Raw genomic sequence first — 19,376 nt, forward strand, 5'->3', positions numbered from 1 at the left:
GTGAGCAGTAGTAGGAGGTTATGGTGAGGGCATCAGTAAGGTACCAGGTGAACAATAGTATGAGGCGATGGTGAGAACATAGGTAAGGTGGGCAGTAGTATGAGGCTACGGTGAGGACATCAGTAAGGTACCAGGTGAGCAGTAGTATGAGGCGATGGTGAGGACATCAGTAAGGTACCAGGTGAGCAGTAATAGGAAGCTATGGTGAGGGCATCAGTAAGGCACCAGGTGAGCCGTAGTATGAGGCAATAGTGACGACATCAGTAAGGTACCAGGTGAGCAGTAGTATGAGGCGATGGGGAAGATATCACGAAGATAACCGGTGAGCAGTAGTATAAAGCTATGGTGAGGATATAAGAAAGGGACCAGGGGAGCAGTAGTATGAGGCGATGGTGAGGATATCAGTAAGGTACCAGGTGAGCAGTAATATTAGGCTATGGTGAGGGCATCAGTAAGGTACCAGGTGAGCAGTAGTATGAGGCAATGGTGAGGACATCAGTAAGGTACCAGGTGAGCTACCATATGAGGCTAAGGTGAGGGCATCAGTAAGGCACCAGGTGAGCTGTAGTATGAGGCGATGATGAGGACATCAGTAAGGTACCAGGTGAGCAGCAATATAAGGCTATGGTGAGGGCATCCGTAAGGTACAAGGTGAGCAGTAGTATGATGCTATGGTGAGGGTATCAGTACGGTACCAGGTGAGTAGTAATATGAGGCTATGGTGAGGACATCAGTAAGGTACCAGGTGAGCAGTAGTATGAGGCTATGGTGAGGACATCAGTAAGGTACCAGGTGAGCAGTAGTATGAGGCTATGGTGAGGACATCAGTAAGGTACCAGGTGAGCAGTAGTAGGAGGTTATGGAGAGGACATCAGTAAGGTACCAGGTGAGCAGTAGTAGGAGGTTATGGAGAGGACATAAGTAAGGTACCAGGTGAGCAGTAGTAGGAGGCTATGGTGAGAGCATTAGTAAGGTACCAGGTGAGCAGTAGTAGGCTACGTTGAGGGTATCAGTACGGTACCAGGTGAGCAGTAGTATGAGGCGATGGTGAGGACATCAGTAAGGCACCAGGTGAGCAGTAATATGAGGCTATGGTGAGGACATCAGTAAGGTACCAGGTGAGCAGTAGTAGGAGGTTATGGAGAGGAGATCAGTAAGGTACCAGGTGAGCAGTAGTAGGAGGCTATGGTGAGAGCATTAGTAAGGTACCAGGTGAGCAGTAGTAGGCTACGTTGAGGGTATCAGTACGGTACCAGGTGAGCAGTAGTATGAGGCGATGGTGAGGTCATCAGTAAGGCACCAGGTGAGCAGTAATATGAGGCTATGGTGAGGACATCAGTAAGGTACCAGGTGAGCAGTAGTATGAGGCTATGGTGAGGACATCAGTAAGGCACCAGGTGAGCAGTAGTATGAGGCGATGGTGAGGACATCAGTAAGGTAACAGGTGAGCAGTAGTATGAGGCGATGGGGAGGATATCACTAAGGTACCAGGTGAGCAGTAGTATAAAGCTATGGTGAGGATATCACTAAGGTACCAGGTGTGCAGTAATATGAGGCTATGGTGAGGGCATCAGTAAGGCACCAGGTGAGCAGTAGTAGGAGGCTATGGTGAGGGCATCAGTAAGATACCAGGTGAGCAGTAGTATGAGGCTATGGTGAGGACATCACTAAGGTACCAGGTGAGCAGTAGTAGGAGGTTATGGAGAGGAGATCAGTAAGGTACCAGGTGAGCAGTAGTAGGAGGCTACGGTGAGGACATCAGTAAGGTACCAGGTGAGCAGTAGTAGGAGGCTATGGAGAGGAGATCAGTAAGGTACCAGGTGAGCAGTAGTAGGAGGCTATGGTGAGAGCATTAGTAAGGTACCAGGTGAGCAGTAGTAGGCTACGTTGAGGGTATCAGTACGGTACCAGGTGAGCAGTAGTATGAGGCGATGGTGAGGACATCAGTAAGGCACCAGGTGAGCAGTAATATGAGGCTATGGTGAGGACATCAGTAAGGTACCAGGTGAGCAGTAGTATGAGGCTATGGTGAGGACATCAGTAAGGCACCAGGTGAGCAGTAGTATGAGGCGATGGTGAGGACATCAGTAAGGTAACAGGTGAGCAGTAGTATGAGGCGATGGGGAGGATATCACTAAGGTACCAGGTGAGCAGTAGTATAAAGCTATGGTGAGGATATCACTAAGGTACCAGGTGTGCAGTAATATGAGGCTATGGTGAGGGCATCAGTAAGGCACCAGGTGAGCAGTAGTAGGAGGCTATGGTGAGGGCATCAGTAAAGTTCCAGGTGAGCAGTAGTATGATGCTATGGTGAGGGTATCAGTACGGTACCAGGTGAGCAGTAGTATGAGGCGATGGTGAGGACATCAGTAAGGCACCAGGTGAGTAGTAATATGAGGCTATGGTGAGGACATCAGTAAGGTACCAGGTGAGCAGTAGTATGAGGCTATGGTGAGGACATCAGTAAGGTACCAGGTGAGCAGTAGTAGGAGGTTATGGAGAGGACATCAGTAAGGTACCAGGTGAGCAGTAGTAGGAGGTTATGGAGAGGACATAAGTAAGGTACCAGGTGAGCAGTAGTAGGAGGCTATGGTGAGAGCATTAGTAAGGTACCAGGTGAGCAGTAGTAGGCTACGTTGAGGGTATCAGTACGGTACCAGGTGAGCAGTAGTATGAGGCGATGGTGAGGACATCAGTAAGGCACCAGGTGAGCAGTAATATGAGGCTATGGTGAGGACATCAGTAAGGTACCAGGTGAGCAGTAGTAGGAGGTTATGGAGAGGAGATCAGTAAGGTACCAGGTGAGCAGTAGTAGGAGGCTATGGTGAGAGCATTAGTAAGGTACCAGGTGAGCAGTAGTAGGCTACGTTGAGGGTATCAGTACGGTACCAGGTGAGCAGTAGTATGAGGCGATGGTGAGGTCATCAGTAAGGCACCAGGTGAGCAGTAATATGAGGCTATGGTGAGGACATCAGTAAGGTACCAGGTGAGCAGTAGTATGAGGCTATGGTGAGGACATCAGTAAGGCACCAGGTGAGCAGTAGTATGAGGCGATGGTGAGGACATCAGTAAGGTAACAGGTGAGCAGTAGTATGAGGCGATGGGGAGGATATCACTAAGGTACCAGGTGAGCAGTAGTATAAAGCTATGGTGAGGATATCACTAAGGTACCAGGTGTGCAGTAATATGAGGCTATGGTGAGGGCATCAGTAAGGCACCAGGTGAGCAGTAGTAGGAGGCTATGGTGAGGGCATCAGTAAGATACCAGGTGAGCAGTAGTATGAGGCTATGGTGAGGACATCACTAAGGTACCAGGTGAGCAGTAGTAGGAGGTTATGGAGAGGAGATCAGTAAGGTACCAGGTGAGCAGTAGTAGGAGGCTACGGTGAGGACATCAGTAAGGTACCAGGTGAGCAGTAGGAGGCTATGGAGAGGAGATCAGTAAGGTACCAGGTGAGCAGTAGTAGGAGGCTATGGTGAGAGCATTAGTAAGGTACCAGGTGAGCAGTAGTAGGCTACGTTGAGGGTATCAGTACGGTACCAGGTGAGCAGTAGTATGAGGCGATGGTGAGGACATCAGTAAGGCACCAGGTGAGCAGTAATATGAGGCTATGGTGAGGACATCAGTAAGGTACCAGGTGAGCAGTAGTATGAGGCTATGGTGAGGACATCAGTAAGGCACCAGGTGAGCAGTAGTATGAGGCGATGGTGAGGACATCAGTAAGGTAACAGGTGAGCAGTAGTATGAGGCGATGGGGAGGATATCACTAAGGTACCAGGTGAGCAGTAGTATAAAGCTATGGTGAGGATATCACTAAGGTACCAGGTGTGCAGTAATATGAGGCTATGGTGAGGGCATCAGTAAGGCACCAGGTGAGCAGTAGTAGGAGGCTATGGTGAGGGCATCAGTAAAGTTCCAGGTGAGCAGTAGTATGAGGCTATGTTGAGGGCATTAGTAAAGTACCAGGGGAGCAGTAGTATGATGCAGGAAACAGGAGGTAAAGAAACCATGAGGCAGTACATGTGTGTTATATATTTATAATTATAGCTCTATGTATGTACTTACGCTCTGCTAGAAAATACCTCCGCTCTTTCACCCGGAATATGTTACACAAACAACTTCCGTCCTGTGCGGTCCACTATGCGTTCCACCTGACTTCGGGCCTATGCGGTCCACCTGATTTCCGGGCTATGCGTTTCATCTGACTTTCGGGCTATGCGTTCCAAATGCAAATACTGTACCTGAGCGGTCCTTAGGATTGTCACCAGTCTGATTTTGCACATGACTTCCGCCAGTGCGTCCTATCCGGTTCCGCACTTTGAGTTTCAAAGATTAATAAAAGTATTTATTTTTATTGCCACTTCCAGGTGACGGCGCGGCTGCCGCTGATACGGGGTAAATAACGTGGGGAGACCACTGTTCGGGCTGCAGGTAATGATTTTTGTTATACAGGAGGAGTAATCTGTGGTTCCCTGTTCCTGTGTTGCAGAGGAGTAGCCTCTGGTGTCCTGTAATTATTAATATTATACAGGGAGAGCAGCCTGTGGTGTCCTGTTGTTATTATTATTATTATTATTATACAGGGGGAGCGGTCTCTGGTGTCCTGTTATTATTATTTTACAGGAGGAGTAGAGTCTGGTGTCCTGTGATTATTGTTATACAACAGAAGCAGCCCCTATTGTTCTGTATTATTATACAGGGGGAGCAGCCTCTGGTTTCCTGTTATCATTATACAGGAGAAGCAACCTTTAGTGGCCCGTGATTATTATTATTATTATTACAGTAGCAGTAGCCCCTGTTGTCCTGTTATTATCATTATACAGAGGGAGCAGCCTCTGGTGTCATGTTATATACAGGAGGAGTAACCGCTGGTTTCCTTTTTTCATCATTGTACAGGAGTAGCAGCCTCTTGTGTCCTATTATTAATATACAGGAGGAGCAGCCTCTGGTGTCCCATTGTTGTTATGCAGGGGGAGCGGCCTCTGGTGTCCATGATTATCATTATATGGGAGGAGCAGCTTTCTGTGTCTTGTTGTTGTTATACAGGAGAAGCAGCCTTTGGTGTCTGGTGATTATTATTATAGAAAGGGGAGCAGTCCTGGTGGCCTAGTAACATTCTGCTGTTGGAGGGGACTTTGATGTCCTGCTGTTTATAATACAGTACACAGAGCTGACTGTGGGATATACTTAAAGGATGATTACAGAAATGGATGATTGCCTGCCGTTAACCTTCAAAGCTCTGGATGTCAGTATATTTTTAACTTCAGCTGAGATTATCAAACAAACACATAGCGGAATTCAATTGTTTTGGGCGCTGTGATAGTTATTGGGCGCCTGACGGAGCAGTTCAGTTGTTGCTCCAATCGGGCGCGACTGCAGTAATTGTCGCACCCAAATTGACAGGGTTTTACCGCGTTTAGTGGGTCTCCAACATACCGACCCATCTGTCTCCTCCCTTTTGCTTCCAAACTCCTTGAGTGTATTGTTTACAACTGCCTTACCACCTTTCTTTCCTCCCACTCCTCAGTCTGGCTTCCGTTCTCTCCATTCCACTGAAACTGCCCTCATGAAAGTATGCAATGACCTCCATGCTGCCAAATCCAAGGGCCACTACTCCCTGCTCATTCTCCTTGACCTCTCTGCTGCATTTGATACCGTAGACCACCCTCTCCTCCTGCAAATCCTTCACTCTCTTGGTCTACGTGACACTGCCCTCCTCTGGCTGTCCTACTACCTCTCTGATTGTTCCTTCTCGGTCTCCTCTCATGACTCCTCTCACTCTCCCCCCCCCCCCTTTCCACTAAAAGTAGGATTTCTCCAAGGTTCTGTTCTTGGACCTCCCCTAATCCCTCTATATACGGCCCCTGCATGCTGTAACACTGCTGGTGGTTCTAGACACCCCATCATGGTCAAGATGGAGTCCATGGCACTGATTGGGTTAATCCCTTGTGTTGCAGTGCCATTTTCATAAACATTATTGGCGCTAGGCTCCATGTAAATGTATAACTAATAATGCTTTGGCTAAGCGTGTGTCACAGCGCTGAGCTAAGTCTGGCAGCCGGGAGTTCTTATTAACCCCCTGCTTCCTTGCGGCTGTGCTATACTGTCCATCTCTGAATCAAACCTATACAAAGGGCTGATGTGGCTCTGTAGGATATATATATTCTCTGACTTCAGAAAGTACTGACTTCTGTAACTACTTGTATGCTGTGATTATCGTTTGAGCAATAAACATCTACTTATTTCAAGACGCTTCAACTGCCGTATCCTGTGACCCCAGAGTAGCGCGAAAAGCTATTCTGTGCTCCAGCTGTTCTGTATTGAACCCAGTGTCTCCTATCCTAGCTCAAGCCCTTTGCTACCCTGTACAGACTTGTCCATTGTGAGAGACCAGTGGGAATTAGTTGACACTAACCAGGAAGTGCTGGAGCAGCGTGTCCACACGACCCAGAAGTAAGTGGTTCGAGGATTCTGGTGGTAGCAGAGAAGTACCCGTTCACTGCGCAGTGGGAGGAGTAAGTAGGGGGAATCAAGTTGTTTGCGCCAGCGGCTACTACTAATGGACTATTGCTCCAGTTGGACGCGAATAGTCTCAGGAGCACACATTTCTGCTGCACCTTCCTGAGGTGGCGAGCAGAAATGTGTGATAAGTCCTAGGTTTGGGCACAAAATGCTTGGGCACCCAAAACAATTGGATATTGCACTCCTTTGTACTGTCACTTTAGACAAGACATCACCCCCCATTGACGGCAGTTACTGACGGTGGTGGTGAATACCTAGAAGCCCAAACGGGTTACTCCTGGATGAATAAGGGCCCTCTTTTCAGATCAGTGATCAAAATATCTATGATCGCCTGGCAGAGCAAGATCATCCGATCACGGTCATTATAAAATATTCATTTTATTGATATGCATTCAAAATTTTTTTCAAAATTCTTCACATATTGGGAAACTCTAAAAATAAAATAATGAATGTGTAAAAGCATAGAACTAATGTGCGATAAAAAGTAAAAAAACAAAAAAAAACTACAGTTGCTGTCGATATAATATGTTATGCTTTATTAATGGGCAACCTGCCCTAGGTTTCATTTGTTTTAAATATATTGTATCCTAGATGTTTAATAAATATGTATGTGGTATGTATGTGATTGTTACTAAGAGAACAAAATATCCATATGAAGAAGTAATGCAGCAACAATCTGCCATCATCCTTTCTTTGAGATTATAGTGTTCATTCTAGGGTGCACCTGTCACAATCCGTGCACTTGTGACAACCCATGTAGTTCCTCTGTCCTGCCTGTGGTGTCGCTCTCTGCTCCTTCTAGCACACTCAGCTGATGCAACAAACTGCTGAGAAACAGACCACCAGAGCAGAGAGTGACACCCACAGGCAGGAAAGAGGAACTGCACGGGTTGTGACAGGTGCAGGGTGCTAGAATGAACACAGTGTATTAGACAACTAATAATTAGTTGTTACAAGATTCTTAATTCCCTCAGTATTGTTCTGATTCCTAGGGAGGAATACAATTGTTTCCTGCGCCGCGATAATTACTGGGTACCCGACTGAGCAATTTAATTGATCTGGGTGTCCATTAATTATTGCGCTTGTCGCTCCCAAATAGACCGGTTTTAGCCACGTAAACTGGTTAATCCCATCCAAAGACCTGGTTAGCATGCCCAAACTCTATGTCTATATGATGACTGTATGTGTGTGCCAGGTTTCTATAAGGTGTCAGGATGTCACTGTCTATCTCTCCATGCAGGAGGGGGAGTATATAGAGAAAAACAGGGGTCTGTATAAGGACGCGATGAAGGAGAATCACTGGCCCCTCACATCACTGGGTAAGAGGAGACTTTCATGTACTGGCTTTTCTTGTCTATCATTACTAGTGTTAATTCTAGCACCATGCACCTGTCATAACCCGTGCAGTTCCTCTTTCCTGCCTGGGGTGTCTCTCTCTGCTCTGGTGTTTCTAGCACACTCATCGGATGCAACAAACTGATGAGATACAGACCAAAGTGCTAGAAGCACCAGAGCAGAGAGCGACACCCCAGGCAGGAAAGAGGCAATATCTCCACTTCTAAAAACCCGCTGTAAATATACCCTATGTATCTCTTTATGCAGACTCAGCCTAGCTGGTGTACCTAAGGCAGCCTTATGTGCTGACGGGGAGTACCCGGAACCTCCATGAGTTTGGAATTTCTTAGGCAAAACAACTGGAAAGATACAACTGTCATTTTATTTGATATCAAAAATATATATGTTCTATCTATAACACTATAGGGGAATCGCCTTCATGCTTCAGCCGTGTCCCAGCTACTGGACCATGCCGTATCCTTGCCAGCTGCCTATGGACCAAACTCAATGTCCTCCTGCATTTGGCTGGTACAAAAACTAACAAGATCCACCAATGCTTCAATATCCAATTACTGGCACAATCCCAAAGCAGGCTACTAGGAAGTAGAATACAGAACAGAGACTGGACAGCTGGGCTCCATCTTTTAAGACCGGTCTGGTTTTCACAATGGCGGATCTGGTCTCCGTTAACCAATCTCTATAGGATTAGGATGTCTGCATAATGGAGGGTGGCCGCTGAGGCTCTCCCAACTCCTGAGATGGCAGCCGTCGCCATGTGGAGTGTGACTGGTTGAAGAACAAAGGATGCCTATTTCTTCTTCAGGGTCCATAGGGCTCCACAGGGAGACAATGGGGTGTAGGTGGCACTTGGAGGACCGGACACCAACAGCAAAGCTATTTTCTATCCTAGGATGCTTCGGGCCTTCCCCCTATATCCCACCCACAGCCAGTTTCGTTGGTGTCTGGCAGGAGCTGGATCACCGTTAGAACAGTGGGGCTGCTATTTAGCAGCCCAAGCTTTATTTTATGATTTATTTTTATTTGAATTTTTTTACTACAGAGCAAGCAGTGCTAGACAGTCCCCTGGATGTCTGCACTGCTGCTCCATCACCCCTCCTCAGCGCCGCGACTCCAGCCATCGGCTAGGTACTCTCGGCGAGGCTCTGGGGGGACCTAGCTAGCAGGGCTGCTCAGACCCCAGACTGCAGCCGGAACTCAAGGAGGACAGGTAAGGCGGGTCCCCGGTTTGCTGTCCTACAGCAACATTACCAGTTTCAAGCACTGCCTTTTGGGCTTTCTACAGCTCCTCGGGTCTTTACCAAGATCATGGCAGTTATGGCGGCCTATCTTCGTCGTCAGGGGATCAGACTGCTTCTGTACTTGGACGATCTCTTGCTCTTAGCCAGCTCCACAGAGATTCTTCCCCGCCATCTACAAGTAACCATTGCCTTTCTACAAACGCACGGTTGACTGATCAAGGGGTAAAGTCTTCCCTGACACCTTCTCAAAGAATGGTACATCTGGGAGCCTTCCTGGACTCTCGGACTCAGAGAATCTTCCTGACAGCAGACAAAATATCTGCACTACAGCACTGAGTGCGCAGGTTACTCCACAGTCGCCGAGTGTCAATTCACTGTGCGATGCAGACCTTGGGATCCATGATGTTTACCTTCGACATGGTAGAGTTCACTCAGTTCCACTCCAGGCCCCTACAACACCTGATCCTCTCCAGGTGGAATGGGCTGCACCATTTGCTCAGATCCCAGATAATGGGCCATCTCCGCTGTGTTCATCCCGGGGATTCTCAATTGGGAAGCGGATTCCCTCAGCCTTCATGACATGCATGCAGGAGAGTGGTCTCTACATCCAGAAGTCTTTCAGCGCCTGGTGGGCAAATGGGGTCTACTGGACATGGACCTCATGGCCTCACGACACCACCACAAGCTTCCAATGTACGGGGCCAGGACAAGGGACCCCGACTCAGCCTTCGTGGACGCCTTATCTATGAGGTGGACCTTCCATTTGCGTACCTCTTTCCTCCAGTCTCCCTTCTTCCTCGGGTTCTTTGGAAGTTCAAGAAAGAAGGGGGCACGGTCCTATTGGTAGTTTCGGCTTGGCCCAGACGCCATTGGTACTCCGACCTTCAAAGTCTCTCTATAGACGCTCCTCTCCAACTTCCTCTACGACCAGACCTGTTGTCTCAGGGTCCCTGTCTTCATCTGCACCTGGCCCATCTGTCCTTAATGGCTTGGCTCTTCAGACATCCCGCCTAAGGTCTAAAGGGTTTTCTAGCTCTGTGGTCCAGACCATGCTCAGAGCGTGTAAACCGGCCTCTGCCAAGATTTTTCACCGGGTGTGGCATATATATTTCCAGTGGTGTGCTACTAGAAACTATGACCCTCAGGTTTTTAGGGTTTCTTGAATCCTTACCTTTCTTCAAGCTGGATTGGATCTCGGACTCCGCTTAGCAGAATTGCTCCTCTGCGGATGTTCATACCTTCCTACAGGGTGTTCTCCAAATACAACCTCCCTTTGTCCCTCCTGTGGCTCCGTGGGATTTGTCAGTTGTTCTCCACGCACTTCAGGAACCTCCATTTGAACCCCTGGATTCAGTAGATATCAAATGGCTCACTGCGAAGACTTTTTCTTCTGGTTAGACTCTTTTTCTTCCCCTAAATCCGATACCCGTAGGGTTTCTGATTTAGGGGAATTCTCCTGACTCTCCCCATTTCTGATATTTCATCTGAACAGGACTGTTCTTCGAAAGCTCCCTGGCTTTCTTCCCAAGGTGGTCTCTCGTTTCCACCTTAATGTGGAGATCGTGGTTCCGGCCTTTCAATCACCAGACCTCTCGGCAGGTGAGGCCTCTTTGGATGTGGTCCGTGCTCTCAAGATCTACGTGGACTGTACTAGTTCTATCAGGAATTTGGACTCCCTCTTTGTCCTATGTGGATTCCACAAGAAGGGATGGCCAGCTAACAAACAGACTCTGGGCCTGATTCAGAGCCGGACGCTATTTGCGGACGGTCGTTCCAAAAAAGGGGCCGGCTATTTAAATTGAGCGCTCGCTCTTTGCGGTTTGTTGACGCCTCTATGTCTGAGCGAGCGAACGAAAAATGCGCTCGCTATTTTGTAAAGACGCCCCTTTGCCGTTCGCATCACGCGTCATCTCTGGTATTTATTAGATTAATCGGGAACATCGAAAGGCATCAGAACTGCTCGCAGTGGTTGTGGTAGGATTTTCCTACCGCAATCACTGCGAGGAGTTCAGGCTAAAAGACAACCAAGTGACGTGGTAGATGACGCTCCTTTACTAATTATGCACACCCATTAAACGCCCTTTTGACCGTTTGGCACGCCTGCGTTTGGATCTCCACTCCCCCGTTTTCAAGCACCTTCCCCTGTTACCACCCACAAACGGTACATTCTGTCAATCAAATTAGCAGCCCCTCGCTGATTTGCGAGCGCACGATTTCTGACCGCAAGGACTGTTTTGCGCATGCGCATTACGACCCATACGCATGCGCAGTTGTATGAACATCGCTCAGAGCGACCGCTTACGAGCGGCTCTGAATCAGGCCCTCTGTCCGGATGGCTTTGCATGACGATCTCACAGGCTTACACGCAGACTGGCCTTCCTGTGCCGGCTACAGTATCTGCTCATTCTACTCGCTCTGTGGGCCCCTCGTGGGCAGCCCGCCTTGGCGCGTCTGCCGAGCAACTATGCAAGGCGGCCACCTGGTCGTCTGTCCACAACCTTTCTTCGGTTCTATGCCTTTGATACATTTGACTCTCAGGATGCTTTCTTCGAGTTCTCTCTCAGCTCAGGAGCGTCCCACGTCCTTGGACAACTGCTTTGGGATATCCCCATTGTCTCCCTGTGGAACCCTATGGACCCTGAAGAAGAAAAGGAGAGTTATGGTAAGAACTTACCTTTGTTTAACTCTCTTTCTTTGAAGTCCATAGGGTCCACAGGGCACCCACCCTGACGCACCTGGCTTCCATGGGTTTCTTCTCTTGGTCACTTGTTCCCTTCTCTTTGTGATAGTGTGATTCCTCAGTGTATCAGTCTTCCTTCTCTCCTATCCTGCTCCTGCCTTGGGCTTGTTAACAAAACTGAGTTGCCTTCAGGCTGTGGGCGGGGTATAGGGGGAAGGACCAAAGCATCCTGGGATAGAAAAAAGCTTTGCTGTTGGTGTCCGGTCCTCCAAGTACCACCTACACCCCAATGTCTCCCTGTAGACCCTATGGACTTTGAAGAAAGAGTGAGTTTTACCATAACTCTCCCTTTCCCAGGCTCTTAGGGCCTGATTCAGAGATGTACGCAATGCCGATATTTGCGCAGATTGTTTTCTAATGCTAACGTACATCTCTGAATCAGGCTTTTAGTCTGGTACATCCTGCTATAATACAGTAAAGGGTAACTCAAGTCTCTGGTCCATCCCTCAGTTCATCAATGAGTGACTTTTTAGCTGAAAGAGATTCTACAACTACAGTGACTGCAACATATGGGACGTGGCGGCCGACTGCTAGCAAAGGAAGAATCAGAATGTATATGGGCAGCGGATGGTGCAGCGTCTCGTGGAGCTTTTTGAGTGCCCATAGTGTATCCTGGTAGTCTCCCAACCAACAGGCACATCTGTGTGAGGATACCGGGTTGATGTGGGCGTTCTTCTTCTAGATTGCTAGTTACCACCTTGAAAAGCCAGCGGTTTATAGCCCCCGCACGGTACCCTGGTTGCTTCATGGGTTCAGGAATCGCACCGCAATGTCACAATTTAGCAAGTGTACGAAAAGCACCTTTATTACACACACACACACACACTAACATATGTGTGAAACCGTAACCACAGGTAGAAACAATATCGCTCACAATTGCGACAGCAACTATTCAAAAACCACACAAAGGACCCGTCACCCCCTAGTCGGTCATTATTCACTGTAGTGACTCGGAAGGAGCAGAAGCACAGACCGGTTCACTGCTGCGAGACCTCAACGAGCGCGTTGCTACTAGGAGAGCGCAATAATAACCTGGTGTACCCTCCTCTTGTCATAATCTGATAATCACATATACAGATACTGTATGTCTTCAATCGTCTTTGCTGCAGTTGCGCCAAACAGCCCCTCCTGGCGCGCCAGGTCCTGTGAGAAACTGCTAGCCCAAGCGTCGCACACAGTTATACAAGTGTCACATATCACATTGATCAGCACAGTCCCCTGGTGCGTCCTAGTCACATCGCATTGCCACTTAGACACATTTTCCACAAATAAGGACTCCTGACGCTCACGGGACCTGGCAGCTCATTCACACCAGGCATATTGCGCTGTGTGGTGTATTGAGGCTGAGCAAGGACATATCTGTATACAATGTACTCAGTCACTGTGTGTCTCCTACAGATGGACCCAGTAATAGAAATACCCCAGAGAGATGTCCCCGTCCTCTGTATTCCCAGTACTGTACAGAGGAGAATCATAGGACCCCACAGGAGGATCAGGTAGGTGGGATTTAGGGTCTCACCATATACCAAAGTGACTTCTCACTATATGATGTGTAAGAGCAGGTGTCTGTGTCTGTGTGTTTTATACTGTGATATTCTTAATCTCTGTTAATGAAATCAGACATTTTAATAGTGTTGTTTTATTATTTGTGTTAACTAGGGTGAATATATGACTAATATTAAGGTAGAAGTAATAGAGGGAGAGGAAGAGACGTACGTGAGGGGTTATCGGCAATATAAGGAGGAGATAATCCCTACTGATGTCAGCACAGGTGAGTAATAATCACTATATTCTCCTTGTTCTGTCACTACAGCAATCTCTTATCCTACACCTTACTCTGTCACTACAGCCATCTTTTATCCTACACCCTCCTCTGTCACTACAGCCATTTCTCATATCCTACACCCTCCTCTGTCACTACAGCCATCTCTTATCCTACACCCTCCTCTGTCACTACAGCCATCTCTTATCCTACACCCTCCTCTGTCACTACAGCAATCTCTTATCCTACACCCTCCTCTGTCACTACAGCAATCTCTTATCCTACACCCTCCTCTGTCACTACAGCCATCTCTTATCCTACACCCTCCTCTGTCACTACAGCCATCTCTTATCCTACACCCTCCTCTGTCACTACAACAATCTCTTATCCTACATCCTCCTCTGTCACTACAGCCATCTCTTATCCTACACCCTCCTCTGTCACTACAGCCATCTCTTATCCTACATCCTCCTCTGTCACTACAGCCATCTCTTATCCTACACCCTCCTCTGTCACTACAGCCATCTCTTATCCTACACCCTCCTCTGTCACTACAGCCATCTCTTATCCTACACCTTCCTCTGTCACTACAGCAATCTCTTATCCTACACCCTCCTCTGTCACTACAGCCATCTCTTATCCTACACCCTCCTCTGTCACTACAGTCATCTCTTATCCTACACCCTCCTCTGTCAGTACAGACTAATGAGGGAAATGTATCTCGCAGTGGGTGAGGCCGGAGCCCTCTACCCTTATTATAGTCCTTCTATCCTCCTTCATACCATCCAAAATTGGAGTTTTACTTTAATTGAGACCTGCGGCATGGCGACATAGAGGAGGAGAGTGGCGTGTCTGGGTATGGCCAAATAAAGGAGGGTAGTGCTCGCACTACTGAAGGGACGTGTCCACATCCTGGAGGCTTGCTTAGCACCAAAATGCACTAGGCTGCCCCAATCCTTTTCTTGTCCCCCTCCTACCACGCTTTTTGTGTCGCATGTACAGCAAGAATGGGTCGTACCACCCTTTTCCCGGGCAAATTGAGACCATGCAGTCCCAATCGTGACAGCAGGACAGAGCTCTCAAATAGACTGTCCCGCTGAAATCGGGAGTTGGGTGGTATGCCACTTACATCATTGTGTGCTTTCAGCTAAGATCATAACACCAACACATTACATAGACTGTCTATCTCCACTGATGATCACATAAAAAGCAATGTACTCCCTCACTGTGTGTCTCCTACAGATGGATCTAGTGACAGAAATACCCCAGACAGATGTCCCCGTCCTCTATATACACAGTACTGTACAGAGGAGAATCACAGGATCCCACAGGAGTATAAGGTAGGTGGGATTTAGTGCCTCACCCAAATACCAACATAACAAAATTACTTTTAACTATACTGATATTTTACCGTTTAATCACAAATAATGTAATACTAAATTGCTATGTTATTGTTATGTGGGTCATTTAGAGCGAAGATCTGACTGATTTTAAGGTAGAATATATAGAGGAAGAATACGAGCCGTATGTGAGGGGTGACCAGCAGTATAAGGAGGAGGAAATCCCTACAGATATCAGCACAGGTGAGTAATAATCACTTATTACAGAAGAGTCACATGGGGTGGGATGTAATAGGGTGCAAGTTTTTTCTGGGAGTCAAACTCGCTCCTTCTCGCACATTTTGAAGGTGCGAGTTTGCCCCAAAACTTGCAAATATAATAGGGTGCGAGTTTACAGGGTCTCGCGTAACTCACAACTTCTCTCGAGAATTCACACTAGGAAGCATGCGGGGTTCAGACCAACCGGAATGCGAGTTTCACGGTTTTAAAGAAAGTCTCCCATTGGCACCCAAAAGTGGCCTCAGTTATACCTCACACACCCTATATAAGTCCCAGATCGGCCATTTTGAGCTTTGAAAGGTTTGGGAAGGAGCGGGGTGTTATGTGATGGAGAGAGAGAGCTAGATTATGACCTTGTGCTTTGTGCAGCCATGTTGTTCAGATTGCGTACCAGGGGCGAGGAGAGCCAGGAGGAGGAGGAGGAGGAGGTGAATCTCACCCAGGGTGACACTGAGGAGGAGGAGAGCAGCGAGGAGACGCAGGAGGAGGAGAATGAGGAGCCAGCCGCACCTGCCCCCGGGAAGACACGCACTGGGAGAAATGTGCGTTTCTCCTACGATGAAAATTGCGCACTTGTGCACGCCATGGTGGGTGTGTTTCCGTGGCTCCTGGGAGAGCATGCACACAAGACGCCTGCAGCCCGCAGGAAGGCCATGTGGCGGGCTGTCACGGAGGAGGTCAATGCGGTCGGCACCTGCCGCCGTGATGTAAGCAACATAAAGAAACGGTTCAGCGATGTCAAGCGTGTGGTGAAGGCGAAAATGGCAGATGAGATGCGAGAGGGACTCAAGACAGGTGGAGAAAGGCGGGTTCCTGTACATTACAGCTCGTATGAACTGGAGCTCCAGCAAATCATCCTGCCTGGAGTCCACATTGAGGACACAGACCGTCCACCAGCCCCAAGCCGTCCTGGTGAGTAAATTAACAAATGTGCTTCTTTTAACCATAGTAACCTAAGTCGTTGTAAAAATGATCCTTTATTAACCTCTTCAGGGGCAAATTAATGTTAGAGATTTAGGACTCAATTCAATAAGGTTCGAATTGCGAGTTCATGTCATGAAACTTGCAGACTTCGCACAACTGCGCGCACCCGAGAATTCTCCAATCCAATTAAAAAATACCCATTCGCGTTACTCGCAGCGGGGGTTTGCGAATTGACTGCCAGATGCGATGTGAGAGAAGTTAATGAAACTGGCAATTTCGTTAGCAGGACCGTATAGAAGGCTGTTTGTGAGCATAAGAAAAAGTACTGAAGGTTTTTAAATGGATGATTTGTGTTTGTTTGTTTGTTTGTTTGTTTGTTTGTTTTTTTTAAATATGGAAAAAAACTATAAAAAGTAAACTTACTTTTTTTTTAGTTTAATCTCAAACAAATGAAACAAAATATGCAAAAAAAAATAGTACTAAAAAAATGTGATTTTGGGGTGCTTTGAGAGCACTTAAATTTTACTTTAAATTACTAGATGCCTAAACTAATGAAAAAGTTGATTTTGGGGTAATTTTAGTAAAAAAAAATTTTTTAACCCCAAAAAATTACATGTAATTATTGGACTAATTGGAAATTTCCTATTTCTTAATTAGTCATTAAGGGGAGGTGGGTGTGCAAGTCGTTCTGCATGGTGTCCCGACATTGTAACCTTAAAATAAAGATTTTCCCTACCATCAGCGAATGGAAAAATTCGAGTTTACTCTGACTGACTGGTTCCGTGCGAGTTACTAATTGGATTGCAAAATGAATTTGCAGAGAAAACAGCAACTCGCACCTCCCAACTCTTACCTAGTTGGATTGACCCAATATAATATTTTTTTTATTTAAAAAATTGTTTTTCCTCAGCTGCTGCACCAAGGAAAAAGGCTCCTGCTAAAAGGCGGCGCACTCAAATGGGCGAGGAGGAGGCTGGTGAGTAGAAAACAGAATAAACACACATAACATTACACACATGCCCGAGGGTCAGCAGGCCGCTGTAATCTAACTGTAATGTCATATGACATTAATTACATTAGCATTGTTGCACGGCCTGCAAATATTACATAATGTAATGAGGCCCCAAGCATATCAGTGGGGTTTTTTTTGTTACTGTCCTACTTCAAACACACTTAGGGGGGTAACCAATTCGCCCCAAACATTGTTTGGGCGCTAATGGATACCCCGGAGCTATCAAATTAGCCCCGAGTCCGCCCGATGCCGGCACTTATCGGGGATTTTTTTTTCGGGACCTGATGTGTCCCAATAAGTAATCCACGATAAGTACAGTTTTTTTGAAATGGCGAAAACACATAACTCCGCAAGCTTATCGTGGATCCTGTGTGTTTTCGGGAGAAATATCCTATTATTTCGACCGAAATAATAAGATAGGGTAAAAAAAAAAACATTGGGAAAAAAAAACAGGGATATTCGGCGAAAAATCCCCGTTTTCTGCCGATCGCAGCTAATTGGATGATACCATAGATGGAAAAAAAAATCCATAAAAATTTCAAGTAAAAACTATGCTTACATTATGGTGTTTCCACAAATGTAATGGAGTTCCTGTTGAATGTACCTATTCTCAATGGGTTGGGTATGGGGTCCTGGCGGTCAGAATACCGACTTCCTGACAGAGTTAGGATATTGACACTTATCGGTCAGTATCCTAACTCTTGCCCTCTCCCTACTCCTAACCCTCCCTCCCAGGTGCCTAAACCTAATCTCTCCCCCTAGTGCCTAAACCTAACTTCCCTCTCCCCGCACTCTAAACCTAACCCTCTCCTCTTAGTGCCTAACTCTAACCCTACCCTTAGTGCCTAACGCTAACCCTCCCCCTAACCCAGCTACTTACTGTCAGGATGCTGGCGCCAAGATTCTGACAGGTGCCCAGGATTCCAGCGCTGGCATCACAAGCGCCGGAATCCCGACTGTCTGTATATTGACCGGATCCCGTTCTCAAGCATGGATATCTTTAACACAGGATGTAGTTATGCAAGGCCACCGGTCACAATCCCGACAGCAGAATGCCGGCTAGGCATTTATGATAGGCATCAAAATACTGACGCCTATCATAATCCTGACGCCGGAATCCAGGACAACGCGTACCCGAACGAGGTAAGTACAGGGCGACCATCCTGTTAGCCGTGGGTGGGGGAGGGTTAAGTTTAGGGCAGTTAGTGGGGTTAGCATTAGGTTTTGGGAGGGGTGGTTAGGGTTAGGCATCCCCACGGGAGGGTTAGGTTTAGGGAGCGGTAAGAGGGGGGTTAGGCACTAGGGGGGAGGTTAGACACCACTAAGATAGGGTTAGGGTGGGGACAGGGGAGGTTAGCATACTTACCTGCCTCTGTCGGGATTTTCATCCTGTCGGGCAGCCGCTGTCTGGATTTGAACTGGTGGCTAAACAGTTGCTGGCATTTCAATCCCATTCCCTTTAACACATCCACCATAGGGGACACAGGCTTAGACCATGGGTATAGGGTGAGCAGGAGGAGTCCGGGCACCAAATATTTAAACTTCTTCTCCTAGCAGCCATGCCCACTCCCAGACCCCAGACATGCCAGTTCAGTTTGGTGCCTTCAGGAGCAAGGCACACGTTACTACATACTGCTTAGCAGTCTAGACTTAATTTGTTTAATTTTTATTTATTTTATTAAAAAAAAAAAAAAAAAATGTATGAGTGGGAAGCGCTATGTGTCCCATAGGACGCCTGCACTGCTGCTCCACCGACCCCCAGCGCTGGCTGCCGCGGCACTGGCGAGCGGCACAGTGACCTCGGCTGGTTTCGCAGCACACATCTGGAACCTGCAGCCGGGTAAGGAGCACGGACGGTGCTCAATTGTAAGATGTTTACAGGGGGCTGCACTGCAGCGGCTGTTACCGCCGATGTGGGAGGCCACCGGTGGTGCTGACAGCGGTTGCCCAGGCCACCGGGCACTTCCACTAGACCACCAGGGCACAGGCAATGTGGTGTTTCATTAGAAGCAGCCATTGCCCTGGGGGATCTGGTATCAGCACCTCCCCCGCTCCCTTTCTGCGACAGCCATGCCACAGGGATTCTCTCCCCTCCCAGCTGAGACACTGAGCAGCCATTTTACCCTGTGCCTGCTTCAGTCAGTCTCTGGAGAGCAGTAAAGTGCTCATGTCTCCCTGTATACCTATTCCTCTGTGGTGAGG

General features: G+C 47.7%; 2 protein-coding genes across 4 annotated transcripts in view; one reads left to right on the plus strand and one right to left on the minus strand.

The window, feature by feature from the left end:
• Positions 1–4,117, minus strand: part of LOC148508043 (uncharacterized) — a 71,898-nt gene extending 67,781 nt beyond the window's left edge. The window contains exon 1 of the mRNA XM_088445300.1: positions 4,067–4,117. The gene's annotated coding sequence lies outside the window, so the exon portion shown is untranslated. The remainder of the gene's footprint in view (positions 1–4,066) is intronic.
• A 90-nt stretch (positions 4,118–4,207) lies between these two features.
• LOC148508045 (uncharacterized) overlaps positions 4,208–19,376 on the plus strand; it is a 48,451-nt gene continuing 33,282 nt past the window's right edge. Inside the window, exons 1-9 of one of the 3 annotated variants that reach the window (XM_088445229.1) lie at positions 4,212–4,432; positions 6,347–6,454; positions 7,764–7,842; positions 13,256–13,353; positions 13,517–13,628; positions 14,862–14,959; positions 15,091–15,202; positions 15,608–16,150; positions 17,073–17,138. In XM_088445229.1, the coding sequence (XP_088301355.1) occupies positions 7,809–7,842; positions 13,256–13,353; positions 13,517–13,628; positions 14,862–14,959; positions 15,091–15,202; positions 15,608–16,150; positions 17,073–17,138 (1,063 nt within the window). In that variant the 5' untranslated portion in view covers positions 4,212–4,432; positions 6,347–6,454; positions 7,764–7,808. Of the gene's footprint in view, positions 4,433–6,346; positions 6,455–7,763; positions 7,843–13,255; positions 13,354–13,516; positions 13,629–14,861; positions 14,960–15,090; positions 15,203–15,607; positions 16,151–17,072; positions 17,139–19,376 lie in introns of all 3 variants that reach the window. The other 2 variants (XM_088445231.1, XM_088445232.1) reach the window with 2 other exon arrangements.

The sequence above is a fragment of the Taudactylus pleione genome, unplaced genomic scaffold (assembly GCF_031769625.1).
Source record: "Taudactylus pleione unplaced genomic scaffold, aTauple2 ptg000377l, whole genome shotgun sequence".
Taxonomy (NCBI): domain Eukaryota; kingdom Metazoa; phylum Chordata; class Amphibia; order Anura; family Myobatrachidae; genus Taudactylus; species Taudactylus pleione.